The 15,423-nt window shown below is 39.4% G+C and overlaps 1 protein-coding gene across 1 annotated transcript; it reads right to left on the bottom strand.

Moving 5' to 3' along the window:
* Positions 1 to 2,119: 2,119 nt before the first annotated feature.
* Positions 2,120 to 7,990, bottom strand: LOC146466511 (uncharacterized). Its single transcript, XM_085127197.1, has 3 exons — positions 7,188 to 7,990; positions 3,669 to 3,792; positions 2,120 to 2,805 (listed from the first exon to the last, which is right to left on the bottom strand). Exons 1-3 carry the CDS (start codon positions 7,539 to 7,541, stop codon positions 2,216 to 2,218), a joined length of 1,068 nt encoding a protein of 355 aa, XP_084983323.1. The 5' UTR covers positions 7,542 to 7,990; the 3' UTR covers positions 2,120 to 2,215.
* Positions 7,991 to 15,423: the final 7,433 nt, after the last annotated feature.

Below are 15,423 nucleotides of genomic sequence, written 5' to 3' on the forward strand. Positions count from 1 at the left end.
GAATATATAGTGTAAACCATAATGCTAAATTAACTATAAGCACAAAGGAAACATGACAATGTAATTTAAACTGAAGATGACAGAAGTTTCTGTCGAAACATGTTTTCAAATTTAAAAAGTATTGTGTGGTTTCTTAGAATATCGACATATCTGCTACTATCCAGACCTTTTAAAAAGTAGAAACTTGCCGAGTAAGCCTTGGATAAGTACCCGCAAGAACACAAGGAAAGGATGGAAAAAGGACGGCTAAAGCGAAATCACTGCGGAGGCGTTTCATGTTGCAGAAATTGGAGGAAGCCGGATTTACATAGGAAAGAGACAGAAATTGCGGCAAAGAATCGCAAGAGATAGAGCTGGGGCACTGTTCGGGACACCCTATGCTCCCTCGGGGTGAAAAGGACTGGTGATGACCTTCGCGTGAAGGGAAACGTTTATGAATAATCAACTCAAACCAGGTTTGGTTACATTCGATTAAAATGCATTCAAAGAACTTTAACCTGTCATCCATTTTTTTAAGGCTTCAGTGTAGCTTCTTTTATGAAGTGACTGAAGAGTTCTAACGTTTGAATCTGTGGATGATCATTCAAATGAAAGCTACTGGGCAGTAATTTCCTGTCGCGCCCTATAACTGAACTATCAGTTTGTTGAACAAAGTAGTTCTAACGTATGAATCTGTGGATGAAATCCTCATGTCCGACCATTCGAATAAAGCTGCCGAGCCACATTTTCCTGTGGTGCTGCTTGATATGCTGCAAAAGGTGGTTTCAACTTTTCAGTTCTTGCATGAGAGCATGAAGTGTCTTTATTCAAATGGAAACTACTTCATAAGCAAGCTCCCTTGTGGTACTATCTATTATGCTAACCAAGGTCGTCTACGTGTGCCAACCACTCAAATGAATCCTACTCAGTTACACTTTCCTGCTGTGGTGATCATTTTTCAACTTTGTACAGAAAAAATTCTTCTTCTTCTTCTTCTTCTTCTTCTTCTTCTTCTTCTTCTTCTTCTTCTTCTTCTTCTTCTTCTTCTTCTTATTATTATTATTATTATTATTATTGTTATAGCAGCATCATAAACCGTTTGGATGCTATGTTCCTAAAAACGTACGTAGGGCGCGAACGTAGCCTATGATGCCTGTCTTAAACGATGCAACTTGGTAAACAAATAAGTAAAACTTCGTCAATGTAGTAACAAAAAAAGTGAAAAGTGCTTTAAGTCAAATTTCTCTAAAAAAAACGACTAGCTGCTAAAACCAGCGCTACAAAGATTATCATTTTAAAAGTCCTTATAAAAGTCGTAAAATCAAATCAGGCAAATCGGGCAATGTTCAAACTGTGTGACAAAATCACTTTGTACCCATCCGCCTCAGCACCGATCAGCGGCCCGTTTCTCGAAAGTCCCAGTAACTTACCAGTCCCGATAAATATATTTTAAAATCTTTTTTCGCCGATTACACAGTGATTACAGACATGGTACTTGGCCAATATTTAGAATTATAACATGTCAAAATGAAGTACTCAAAGCTAACAAAAATTGACTTCTGTTAAAAAACATTTATCACAAAGGACACTTATCAGACCAGGGGCCCGTTTCTCGAAAGACCCGGTAACTTACCGGGCCCGATAAGTAATTTTGGTGACAAATGTTTCTTAACAGAAGTCAATTTTTGTTAGCTTTGAATACTACATTTTAAAATCTTATTATTCTATGAAAACATTGGCGAAGTACCATGTCTGTAATCGTTGTGTAATCGGCGAAAAAACATTTAAAAATATACTTATCGGGCCCGGTAAGTTACCGGGTCTTTCGAGAAACAGGCCCATGGTAAGTTACCGGGACGAGTTCGAGAAACGAGCCCCTGGCGGGGGATCGCTGTTCGACAAACTCTTTCATTGTCTCTTCTAGATCCTCTGACCACCCTCCAAGCACATCGATCAATAACTATGTTGAACTGCTTCACATCGTACCCGGGATATTGCTAAATAAGCTCCCTTCGTAAAAGACCTTACTTGGTTGTCTTCTCTGTTTCGTTAGTCGATCTGTTATCCATCCACGGACAGCTCATCTCAATCATCGCAACTATCTTATTTTTCTTGTTCGTCGTCGTCGTCGTCGTCGTCGTCTTCTTCTTCTTCTTCTTCTTCTTCTTCTTTATTTACTTGTGTGCTGTTTGGAGTGCAAGGGGTGCTGAGAGCGAAGCGGCCACGAAGAGCGTACTTAAGGACCGTGCTTTCTGAAGTACAGTGTCAGTCCGTTATCGGGTCGTGGACCAGAACAGCCTGGGTCATACAGTGTGTCCACACCAAACACATTTGCCGCACCATATGACGAGCTATGACCAGCGTTACACATTCCATGCCCCATACTTAGAGATGAAAAGCAATCACAGTTGTCGTCGTCCAGTAGAATTGATCTTACGCCGTTCTGATTACGGTACATGAATGAATCTTGGTATACGGCCGGTGAAGAACCATTCAGTATCTTTGGAGACCATGGAATAGCTTCATTTTGTACCTGCCCATAGAGTGTGTTCTGATGATCATGGAATGCTTCCCAAGCAGCATGCGCCACTCTATTGTTGGAATTGAAACGCCATTTGTACTTGGTTCCTTGCGAATCAACAGCAAGCATCTCAGTGGAGTTTTCGATGGCTGACATGGGAAGGCGACCAAAGCAGTAAGGGTGGATTGCTTTGCAGTGACCGAATTCGTAAGCGAGGACGTCATTTTCTGCCGCTGGCCACGTGGTATTCGCATCATACCACCAGAACGCCGTCCATTTCCCACTGTTATCATAAAGAAATCGACCTACAATAAATTAAAAACATTAAATTAATGTCATCATCTATGCACAGGCAGAAATATTATTTTCAAAACACACTGCATTAAAGCAGAGTCGATGCGCCTCTCGAGTAACGGTTGGTCATTACTGTGGAGTCCACAAAGCATTAAATCTCAAACAGCGACCCTGCAATTTCTGTACATATGGTAAAAGAAATTTATGGCATTATTATTGGGTGAGGGTTAAGAACAAACAAAAAAAACAAAAAATATTTAAGAATTGCAGTCCTAACTGCTGAGAAGGATTCACTGAACGAAGGGACAGACGAATGCACGCGTGCATAAATGAACGGGAAGGAAGGAAGGTGGACGGACGGACGAACGGACGGACGGATGAAGATTACTTCAATTTTATCAACGTTAATAACCAACAATAATAAATGTCTGGAGGATCATAGCCTCTTAAGTTATAAAATGGGATCAGGTCTTACTCTCTGCATGAGTCTAGTACCGTTAACTACTTTTATAAATAGGAATTTAATGAGTTAACTCTGAATGAATTTTGTCTATCAACTTCCAATACTGTCAGTAATTACTATTATTACTTGAAATCAGTTAGTATATTTGTTTGATTGCACATTTATGTTAGCTCAATTTTCTTTCCCTATCAACTCAAAAGCTGTACTACTTTAATATCTGTACACCGATTTGTCCATGTATCTTTTGATTATAAGTCACCTGCCATTAAGTGGTTTTGTTATTTTCCTATTTTTCTATTATGTTTAATTTCAGCTGAACAGTGTGAAATCTATTTAAGAAAGACTAAGGGCTAAAAATTCAGCTCAGGAACGACTTATTATTTCAATGAAAAGCCCGTGTTGAGCTGGTACCTTGTCTTTCCTTGTCGCAGGTTTTTCCTTCGTAACTCGAAGGACATTGGCAACTATAGCTGTCCTGGTCGTAAACTGGAACGCATGTCCCGCCATTGACGCAAGGGGCCTGGTCACATGGGCTCTGTCACAAGAGATGATAACATTTCAGTTAGGTTGAACTTTCGAGGCGAATAAACGAGGGGCGGGAAAAGACCCTGGCATCGGCTGATCTCCAGAACACGTATGTGAATGGATTCCGAGAGGATAACTGGTATTAGTTGGGATAAGGGGGTTAGTTTCTAAAGAAACTGTGGTGCTGCGTCGGTGAGGAGTAGAAACGAATGTTTGGTTTATCAACAGAGTTGATAACTAAAGGGAAATTGGCCACCGTCAAGAAATTCTGGTGCAGACATTTCGAGCGTTAGCTCTTCGTCAGAGCGAATCCAAGATCTGATTCGCTCTGACGAAGAGCTAACGCTCGAAATGTCAGCACTAGAATTTCTTTAAGGCGCCCAAATTTAATACTATTAGTTATCAACTCCGTTCAGATAAAACCAAACATTTGATGTGTGATTGGCCTACCTAGATTACCAACCGCTACCCCTGAATAGTCCATTGCAACTAACGATTTTAAATAAATAAATAAAAAATAAATAAATAAATAAATAAAGTTGAAAATTGAGAGTAGAGTAATTTGGTTTCTTCTTTAAGAATAATTACGGCGAAGGAAATATTGTAAGATGTCTCCAGCAGGGTGTGTTACATATGTGATAAACTTTTTATTACAAACTTAATCTCAGTTTTTAAGTTACATGTACGAAACGTTACCTCATGTCACATCACCTTTCGTGAAAACAGTTAATTTGGTTATATAATTAACATTGAATATGATCACTAACGACAACAAAAACTTTAGGGATGAAGCGTAATATTTCTGAGAGGGGCTAAGCAAATACCTAAAAAATATCGTGCGCATCGAAACGAGGCAATAAAAAAAATCGTGCACATGGAAACGAGGCAATAAATAATCTTTCAAGCTACAAGAAGAAAACATCGTCCCTCCCCTCCTCCATATTTCCCCCAAAAACATGTAATGATCCATCAAAGTGCGTGGTGTATCTGGAAAAAAATAAAGTTATGAGAACTGTTGTAATAACGCGAATTTTCATCGGGCGAATATCAATTACAGAAATCAGAAAGGAAAATTTTTAAAATATTATTAGCGAGTAAATTAACCACATATAGCTTTTCATGGGAACTTTTGGACAGTATGCCTTTGATCGTCACAGTACAAAGAAAAGTTTGTTCTTTCAAGATAATGTTCACCAACCGTGAGCTGCTGAAATTCCCACGAGAAACGTGAAGACTGTATTTAACTAAACTACTTGCTAAAAACAAGTGGTTTGTTATGTTATGATTAAATGATTTGTAGTTTTGAATAAACGAAATTGTTATATGAAAATAAATATTTGAAGTAATGAATAAATGATTTGTTTGACAAGAGAGAGAAACTTCATGCTGACTTTGGAAACAAAACTAACTGCACTTCAATCATGTACCAGCTGTCGCACCAGGTTGCTTTGGTTATATCTACACTCTCAGTGGAAAAATTTAACCAGCTTAACGGCTTAAGAAGACTGAAAAATTAGCAGTATTTTCGTCGTAATCTATTATTATGTTTATTTGTACCGTAAAATTTATTTCCTTTCTTTTTGATGCTTTTCGTTTCACGCACATGCATGTTTTAACGAGTTTTTATCACTCCTAGATGAAGCGTGGGTAAATAAAGTATCGTTGCTGTTGTTGTTGTTGTTGTTGTTGTTGTTATAATTATAGAAAAAAAATTATACCACCGCAGTAGCCATGAACATATATACTAAAATTTATACGTTGACGTTTCCAATGCATTAGAATCACGGTAGCATACTTATTTCTGATACCTTTGCTAATTAAAGGCTTTCTTTAATCGAAATAATCACAAAGACGATAAATTTAGGGCCTTTTCTGCCCCGCACCTCAAAAAAAAAAGGTATCGGTATAATTTATTAACACTTATAAGTTAACCTCGCTTTTTAATAAATTTTGACTTGTTTGTGTATGTATGAAGTTACTCGCCTGCTCCAGGTGTTTAGATATACATGTAGTGGGGAGCGGCCGATTTTTGCTGCTCCCCGTAGCCATGCTATATAGGATTGAACGGCTGGGTCGACAAGCGAGTAGTTTTCTGCCGTTCTGTTGCTCTTGTCATTCAATTTACTTATAACAATAGTGTTCATTCTTCCACCTTTTGACACAAATAAATGTTATTCATCTAACTGTTTTGGCTTTTAAGCTATTTTGGATGCCCCTTTAGCAAGAAGTCTTAGCATAAAATTTGTAAGTAAGGAAAATGTAAAACTGAAATGGTACAGATAAATTATTGTTGTAAATCGGTAATCGCAGAGATGCACCGGAACAGGTATAACTAGGCGTCTCGCTAGCGACGAGTTACCTTCGACACTTTCGGATCTTTAAAGGCTTGTATTCGCAGTATTAAACTGCACTCATAATATTGGTCTCTTTCTCAATACCAGACTCTGTTTAATCATGCGATATCATTTTTTTTATCAGCTTATTACAGGAAGTTGTCTCGCTAGATTATAATATTACGATTAAACTAAGATGAGTCGATATCGACAGATAATTTTAGCACGAGAAAACCAATAAGGACGTGGGGATGGACTCAATAATAGTAACAATTTAGGGCGCTGGCCGTCAACTGGATAACACTTGAAAGGAATAGTTAATTAGCTAAGAGTAGAGATGGATTTCAGAGCTGTAAAAACCCAAAGAAAGCCAAATTTTTTAAGCACGAATTAGCACTGGTCAAATAGCGTTCAGTTATTAGTTGAAAGTTAGGAGAAACGGAAAGGCGACTTAAAGAACAGGTGTAAGAAGTGTAAGCAGGTGATGCTGTTTCCCACGTAACCTAAGACTCAAAGAAGGAAAGTATTAGCATTTTATACAGCGTAAACAAGATTAAATTTAAGCAATAAGTGCATCGTGTCACATGCAGATATTCTGATAAGTAACTATCGGGAAGTCACAAAATTAAAAACACCCATTTTTCCGTGTGAAAGAAGAGCTTGGTGCAGCCAATTCAAGTATATACAGCTTGGGAGGAAAAATTAAAATGCAAGGTGACTTTTGTAAAGTTTGCACAATTATCTTAATTTTTTCGCCGCATACATCCAGTTCCGCATGTTGCGAGCTTTTTCTTCGCAAACTCGTATAGAAAAACACATGAATATTTTAAGTAGACGTACGTGTAAAAGCAAGATCTAACGTACTTATACGTTATACTTAATTTGTTCTTTTTGTATAACAGATCAACACAGTGATCTAATGTGGAAATATGGCATATTCGCTTAGTATAAATACTCTTTGCTGTCCGGTTGCTTCATATGAATATATCAGTGTCAGGTAAGAATCGTAAAGCACGCCATAGCTAATTTTATTTCGCGGTTAAAACAGTTTCAGGAAAACTAATTAACTTACCGCCACATAGAGGTACTGAGAGGAGCTGTCCACCGTCATTTGTTGAGCAGAAGTGAACTTGTCAGTTGCGAGTAATTGACATTCATGCTCGCCTCTCCCGTTTCCATTTTTGCCATAGTTCACAGAAATGCAGTCTCTGTGATTCAAGCATTTGCTGCAGCAGTCAGAGGATGTCTGAACTTTTAACTGTTGTAAAAGACTGGTATTAAGTCTCATGTTCTCACTGCACACAAAGTTTGCGTAGCTGACACCGTTTGCAAGATCACGGACCAACTTCTGCTTTGAAAGGGATACACAGAAAAACAAGAAAAGAAAATACTTCAGCAACTTTAAATTGCGCTTGGTGGGCGACATGATGCGACGAGCTCTGAAAGGAAAGAGATGACTTTCAAAGCTTTTATAATTGCTGGAACACAACAGTGTTGGTTGCGGTCTGATGGAGAAACCACGTGATACTTATCAGTTTACTCCTATCTGGCATATTATTGGTTCTTACTGATGGTACTGAGCTCGAGAAATTAGGATCTCCTTCAAGTTAAACATAAGCATGCGACAGCTGCCGAAACAACCATCGTCATCATAAACCGCAAAATAATTAAAAATTAAACTGCTTGTTATTTATAGACATCCTTCTTGGGAAGATCATATTGAATATATTAGCAACAAAGTAAAAAAGACGGGTCTCCTCAAACGTATCAAATCCTTCCTATCTCTTTGTGTTAGAATATTATATTTTCAGTAACAGTTTCATTGCGCCATGATTCCACTATGCGATAATATCTGGGGAGACAAAGGAAAATTAACTCTAATGCAAAATCTCCAGATCCTACAGCATAAAGGTCGCTCGAATTATACTCGGCCGTCCGTTCCAGGTTTTATTCTTCTGCCACAAAAAGCTTTAAATGAACCATCCTGGAAAACTTTTCACAGAAGGAGAGTAGATCACCGGAGGATTTTCATGTACATGTGCCTCAACTATAAATATAAATATACTCATTCTTTACCGCGCGTCTTAATTAGAGATTTTCATAGTTATATTACTAGGGCGAAGAACAATGTGCGATAAATCCATGTTGCAAAAACATGGGGGTACTGGACAACTAGCAATTTCTCCCTTGGTGACTTGGACAGTCTAAGTATGCCTTCGCGAGTGAAGCCCCAACTTTGACTGCGTCTAAATTAAGTAGTTTGTAAGTTTAATTAGTTTTTCGCGGTTTTGCTGTAATTTTAATAGGACCTTTCTGTAAACACCTCACGGAAGATTTCAAGTGGATTTTCTCCAATTTGGTCGATGCTACACGGGCCGGACAGGAAGCATAAAAACGTGAATGAAATTCTGAAGTCGTATAAAGTGGTCTTTGCAGATGTCATGGTTACATATAAATTAACAGGCAACATAACTAGAGAGAGAAATTACTAGTAGCGTACGTAGCAAGCGTTTTAGGGGGGGGAGGGGGGTTTCTGCCTTTTTCGCATTCTGAAGCGTTTGCTGCAAAGGCTAGAGGGAGCACGGTCACATTTAGCAAACGGAGGAAAGATGGAAATTGGCTTCAAGACTGATGCATACAAAGGTTATTTATTGACTGCTTCAACTAGGGGCGCAGGACCAAAGGCAACTTTGAACTGAGATATGAGTAAAAAGGTCAATCAAGAGAGGATGAGGTTCCTCTCTTGTGTCACTGTAATGTACAGATCAGTAAGAATATCAAGAGCAACTCCCTCCTTGGGATCTTTAGCTTATGCATTGTTAGATGGGGTCTGAGGGAGTGACAATAGACCACATTAGTAATCTGGGTATTGGACTGGATCTAGCTTGCAATGGAGGCTCTTGCAGGGGGAATGTATTTTAAAACAGTTATTCCACGAGCGCGCGTTGGATGTAAGATAGTTGGCTATAATATTCTCATATTCAACAAGCGTGAGTGGAATACTTGTTTTATTAAAAACAATCAGAAGAACTTGCTGATTTTGATTTGCAAGATGATAGTGCTCTCCCGAGAACGCTTCTGAGAGATTTTTCCCTTTTTGTCGCAAGTGAATTGTGCTATCCAACTAAGTAGTGTTAGTTGAGAAATTTGTTTACCTTGAGTTGATCACATCGTAAATTTTTGTCACAGTATAAAAGGAAAAGAGTCGCACGGAGCACGAGTTTGGTGTTGTTCACCTTATGCTATGAATACTAATTTCAAGTGATTGGCCTGGTGACACGTGCTCCACTTCAAAGTCAAAGATCAGAAATCTTACAGGTTTGTTCCTCCTTGAATTATTACTTCGCCTAATTTGAGTTTTTCGCTTGCATTGACCCAGGTTACTGGATTTATTGTCTCTAAAGACAAACGAGTGCTAGATGTTCAAGTTGACGGTATTTCAGCACTCGTCGCGGCATGGTTTAGCTTAACTTGCTTTTGGCGAAATGTGATGATGTGTTTCGTTCAAAAGTTCGGGATTCTAAATTTCACCGAGTCCCGCCTCACTGAATCTCGCCCGCAGCAAATTTCTGCCCTATTTTCCTTGTTCCGAGATAAAAATGGTGTTGAATGTTACTGATTAGCAACATTTCACACCTAGATTAGAGGCAGTTTACTCAACTAACTGAAATATTGTTTCATCTTCCTTTTTCGCAGTTTGAGCTTTAGAACCGAGTCGATAGATTAGTACATGATGATAGATGGAGCCTGCAGACTCAACGCTCGATAGATTTTCGTCGATTTTATAAGGTAAAGCATATCTGTTCTTGTCATGTTATAAAAATTGTTCGTTTGGGATTTTTTTCTTTTTTTTGCATGATATACGTACTTACTTCGCCTAGCTAAATTGAGTTTATCGCTTGCATTGACAAGTTACTGGAGTTATTGTCCCTAACGACAAACGAGCGCTAGATGTTCAAATTAACTGACGGTCATTTCAGCATGTCGCACAGTTTTAGCTTAACTTGCTTTTGGTGAAACGTGTTGTTTGGTTAATGTGTTTCGCTCAAGAATTCGGGATTCTAAATTTTACCAAGTCCTCACTGAATCTCATCAGCAGCAAATTTCTGTCCTATTTTTCTTGTTCCCAGTTAAAAATGACATTAAATGCTACTGAGTAGCGACACCTCAAACCGAGATAAGAGGCAGTGTACGGAACTAATAACTGAAATGCCGTTTTTTTTTTCTTTTTTCCCAGTCTGATACACGTAAGTTGAGTGTGATTCAATCATATCCCGAGTCTGTGCCACTGTCAAGATTACACGTATGCATCTTATAGCTCAAAATTTTGTTTTAAGGAATGGCTTGATCACTCCTCCAGTTTGAATCATTTAATCTGTTTTTATCTGTTTTCGTTCAGGTCAAACTGTGTCTGTGAGTAGTTGGAAGGCGCACCGAATGAAGAACGGAAAGCACAAGAATGTCAAGCTCTGCGACTTAAGCGCCGGCTAATTCAGGTAATTAAGTACAAACATTTTTGTTTGCTCCGGCTCTTCATTTATTAGAAAAGGCATCGTACTTAAAAGCATGCCCCTTGTGCGTGGTTTCTAACAAGCACAAGTCTGGGTTGGGGTTTGCCTAGTTCCTAGGCCTCTTTCTGTTCTTCGTCTCTGTTAAACTTGTTTCGGGTCACTTGGTCCGAGCGAAAGAGGGAGGCCTAGACAAAAATCAAAAATTAAGACAAATGTCTCGATTTTTTTCTGGCGCAAGATTTCACGTTGAGCGGTTCGCGCCATGGCGGAAAAATCGGAAGAAGTGGTTGGCTCGAATTCATTTTCGACGCAAATGCTTCGGTCGATAAGTCTCTTTCGAGTGTCTAAGAGTTGTTAATTCAGATTATTTTTGAGAAGGAAACAAATGGACATGTTGTAATGAAAGGCTCTCTATTTTTAACCGGATATTTACTACTCGTTTTTAGAAACCGAACTAGAGAGTGTGACCCAGCAATTTGGTAGTTTAACAACACCCTCACCTTCGAAGGAGAAAGACGAAGGTAAAACTTCTTTAAGTTTGAACTTTATACTTTTCACAGGGGACTACGTGAGGCTTTTGTTTGTCTTCATTTTTGCATCATATAGCAAGAGAATTAAAGTCTTGACCGGTTTATAATTTTCGATTGAAGAAAACGTTAAGAGAACTTTCATATATATCAGTCGCAATGATTACATGTTAAAGCGCCGTCGGAATAAGGGCGCAAGAGCTAAAGTCGATCCCAAGTGGTCCATGCATTACATTTTCAGGAGTTTGCAAAGATGGCGACTGCAATTACACATGCATCCACAAGGGTTTTGAAACCATAATTTGCCGCTGTTTGCAACATCTTATTCAGACCCGTAAAAGTCTGCTTTTACGGCCGTTCGCCTCGGATACGTCACCGAAATGAATTGACCGTAAGGGCCTTGGAGAAAGCTGCACAGGGACTAGGTAAGGCTCGCGGCAAAAGGCACGTAACTCTAACGTACCTTCGGCTTCCTATTCGTGAACAGGACACGATTGATTGACTGGTATTGGTGAGTTATTTTGTTCCGGTTTTTGTCTTGTTTTACTTCATGGCTAAATAAAAACTATTATAGTTAACCAAAAACGTCACTAAATGTTTTCACGTAATAGATCAAACACGAGGAAGAGTGTTTCCTCCGATTTCCAAACACCGAGAAGTAGGTTGGAAAAACGAGGCGCAGCCGAGTTTTTTAACCAACTTCGAGGTGTTTGGAAATAGAAGAAAACACTCTTTCGAGTTTTTGATATAGCTTCTCAAACTATTGATAATTCTAGGAAAAATTCGAAGCAAAAGTTCACGAAATTTTATGATATTTAAGATTACATTTCTAAGGCTCCTTCACGGTAGTGATTTGCTTTGGTTTGGGCTGGAGGAATTGTTAATGAGTTTGAGAAATACAGTTTAAAAAAGGCCCAACAGGTAAATAAAACAAGAATAAAAAGGATAAATCACGAGTGTCCCTTTACAGCTTATAAAATTTTAAGTGTCCATGAGTACTTTCACAGTCACCACTCGGTATTTCCCATAAACAAAACTTAACTACATCGATGATACATTATTTCACTGTGATTAGTTTGAGCTCTTTTCGTTTCTCACGAAAATCAGTGTTCGTAGCAGAGGTTTCTGTCAGAAAACGATAACCTTACCAATGCTCCGAAGATCAATCACAACTACAGACGTGTGTGACCCTTCCTGGTCACTGTAATCCCTCTGAAGTGATGAATGTAATCTTTATGGAGTGTTATCTTTCGTACAAACTTGCCATCCTTAGTGTATATGGATACACCACAAAGGTTTGTTTTTTCTTCTGTACCGCCGAAGACGACATGTTCTCCTTCGGGGTGACATCCAGTTCTAAGAGTATGCATAAAATATTCTTCGGTGTTGATATGAAATTTGGATAGTTGCTTGCCATCATCGGTGAATATATGGATACAGTGATCATTTCCGCCCATTCCGATCCTTATTCGGCCGGCGTTATCAGCAGTAACATCAATTGCATCCTCTAATATCTTTTCATCAAAGCGAAGAACAAACCCTCCGTCGTGATCGTAGACATCAATTACGGAACTATTCCCAATGTCCCTCAATACTAGCATTTTGTTTTTAGTAACTGCCAATCTACCCGAGGAGTACCATTTCTGTCTTCCTGCAGGGAACTTAAGCAGCAGTTCAGTGGCACTATTAAAAACCTTCACTTCCATCCCAGATTTCTCCCTCCTTTGCATATCAGTTAGGTGAGACCAGTACATAGATGTTGTTTTCATCAGTGGCGAGATCAAAAATGGTAGAACGTTTACCAATTTCATTAATGCGGGTGTTAAAACTGAGAAGAAAATTACCGATGCTATCAAACACCTTGATATTTACTTTATCCCGATCGTCTCCTACAATGAACTGTCCGTCCGAGTTTGTAGCGATGCCCTCCGGCCATCCTAGACAATTCTCCTTTTGTCCCTTCTGACCAAATGACAATGGTCCGACCCAGCTGTGTTCCGTGTCAACTTTTTCAAGGACTTTTGCAACTCTTCTGTCACGAAGAGGGTCAGCTTTGTCTTCACCGGTATCAACCAAGGGCCAAATCCAGAATTGTTGGTCTTTATTGAGTGTTTTCTTGACATCGTAGATGGTGCGGTTTACCTGACAGACAGTGGAAATTATTTGCCTCCGTTCATCTTTGCCAAATCAAACCTTGATATTTAAGAGCCCTTTTTCAAACTCGACTTTAAAATTGTTTTGAACATCTGGCAGAGAGTTAAGTTTCTGAAGGCATTGTTCGCACTCTGGTAGTGCATTTTCCAATGCATTCTCTACAGATAAAGTTGACAAGTCACCAGCGGTTGCCACAGTCTCTATAGCTGACCCTAACATGGTTGCCATGACACGGTATCGAATGGCTGTGATGCGGTTAAACGTGCTCAAAGCCTCGTTGTTGAAGGCTCTAGTCGCTTCTTCACGAGCCATTTTAAATCTTTCTTTGGCTTAAGAGAGCGCCCGTTTGGTTTTGTCGCTAAACTCATTGAGTTGCATGCGTTTCATTTCCTTGGCGAAAGCAACAGTCTTCGCTGCAACTGTGGGTGAAGGAGAGCTGATCTCCTTCAAATATTTTCCTTGCAATGTTTCTGCTGCCCCGGTCGTGGTCTGGTCAACTTCCACATCTATTGCTTGATAAAAATACCCGAGGCCTGTTTCAAAAGCATCTATCGCTGCCAGAAGATGCGTTCTTGCTAGAGCGTCCAACTTCTTCTTGATGTCTTCGATTTCACGCACGATTACGCCGCGAAACTTCTGATCTGCGACGTCACCATCTTTGAGTCGCTCGGCCGCAGCATCTCTTCCTTTATTTACGATCAAGCCGATAGTGGCTTTAAACACGGCTTTTATTATTGACGACATATCTGTCTTGAAGTAGAATGGAGTAGAAAGCAGTTGTATTCTGTGATGGTCTAGAAACGAAGCTTATTCGCTATCAACCGTGAACGAAAATGGTGTGCCTGATTTATTTCCATTGTACCTGAGATCATACAGGAAATTTCTTTCTGAAAACGTCATGACAGGGGCAGATACATATCTGACTCACGCGCTATTCAAGGTTATTTATATTCCCCTTTTATCTGTTCGAGATCATACCGGAAATTGTTTTCGGAAAACGTTAGACCCTGGCCAGATTACATATCTGGCTTAGAAGACAGCAGACAATATTATTGTTGAAGACGAAAATTAAAGACAGACAAAAAGTTTTCTGAAATGAACACGAAAACTTTAAGTAGAAATTCACAATCAAACCTTTAACGTTTTTATGAAGTGGATTTCCAGCAACGTTTAGACATCAGTTCGGCAAAGCCTGCGGCGCAGGTAATGCTTTAGCTTAAAAGCTTAAGTTTGACCTTTCCTCTCCGCATTGCAAAACACAATCTGGCTAGTCAATACCAAATTTCTTCGCCGCGGGCTGTCCATTTTCCACCGTTTTAACTGTCGAGTGCTTCTTAGAAATTATTCTTACGATTTACCGCTTCAAAAGGGTTAATTTTCTTTTTGAAAACGGCATAGTTAGTCTAAAAGATGTAAACAATATGGCCGCCACAATAGTCGACAAAAGGGGAGAGCAGAATTTAATGATTTGACGTCACACAGATAGGGACGAGGGGGTCCTCCCCCTTGTGATATATGCGCCAATAATGGATTTTGATTGGGCCGCTTTTGTTGAAGACAATCAGAACAATACATCCCTATTAGGAGAGGGCAGAGTTTAATGGACAAGATGCCCCTAATGGCATTTTCACGGGATGCTTATTGTGGCCTCGTTTATTCCCATTGTATGCTTTGCAGATCTTAAAAACTATCCTCCCTTCGCAATTGAAATAATTGAATAGTTTTATTCAGAAAGACTGCGTGATAGTTATGGTTGTGTAACTGGAAATCATACCGGAAACTACTTTGTGATAAGGTCATGACCCCGATGGGCACTGGGCAACACTGGATGGATGCAGATAAGGGATCTGACTCGCGTTTACTATTGAAAAATAATCAATGTAGAAACGGTTTTTGTCTACAAATTAAAGGAGAAAACGTAGGGATCAAAGCGCCCGTATAAAGCACGAGGCATTCCCCCCTGTATAGTAGTTAGGTTCTCACCTAGCAATCAGATAACCCAGTTACAAACTGGTCGGCCTTCCTTCGCATTGAATTATTCGATCTGTTTGTCAAAGCGTAATTTCTTCGCTGTGAACTCTCCAATTTCCACCGTTTAAACTGTCGAGTACTACTA

This window comes from Pavona decussata, unplaced genomic scaffold (genome assembly GCF_977016875.1).
Source record: "Pavona decussata unplaced genomic scaffold, jaPavDecu1.1 SCAFFOLD_143, whole genome shotgun sequence".
Classification (NCBI taxonomy): Eukaryota; Metazoa; Cnidaria; class Anthozoa; order Scleractinia; family Agariciidae; genus Pavona; species Pavona decussata.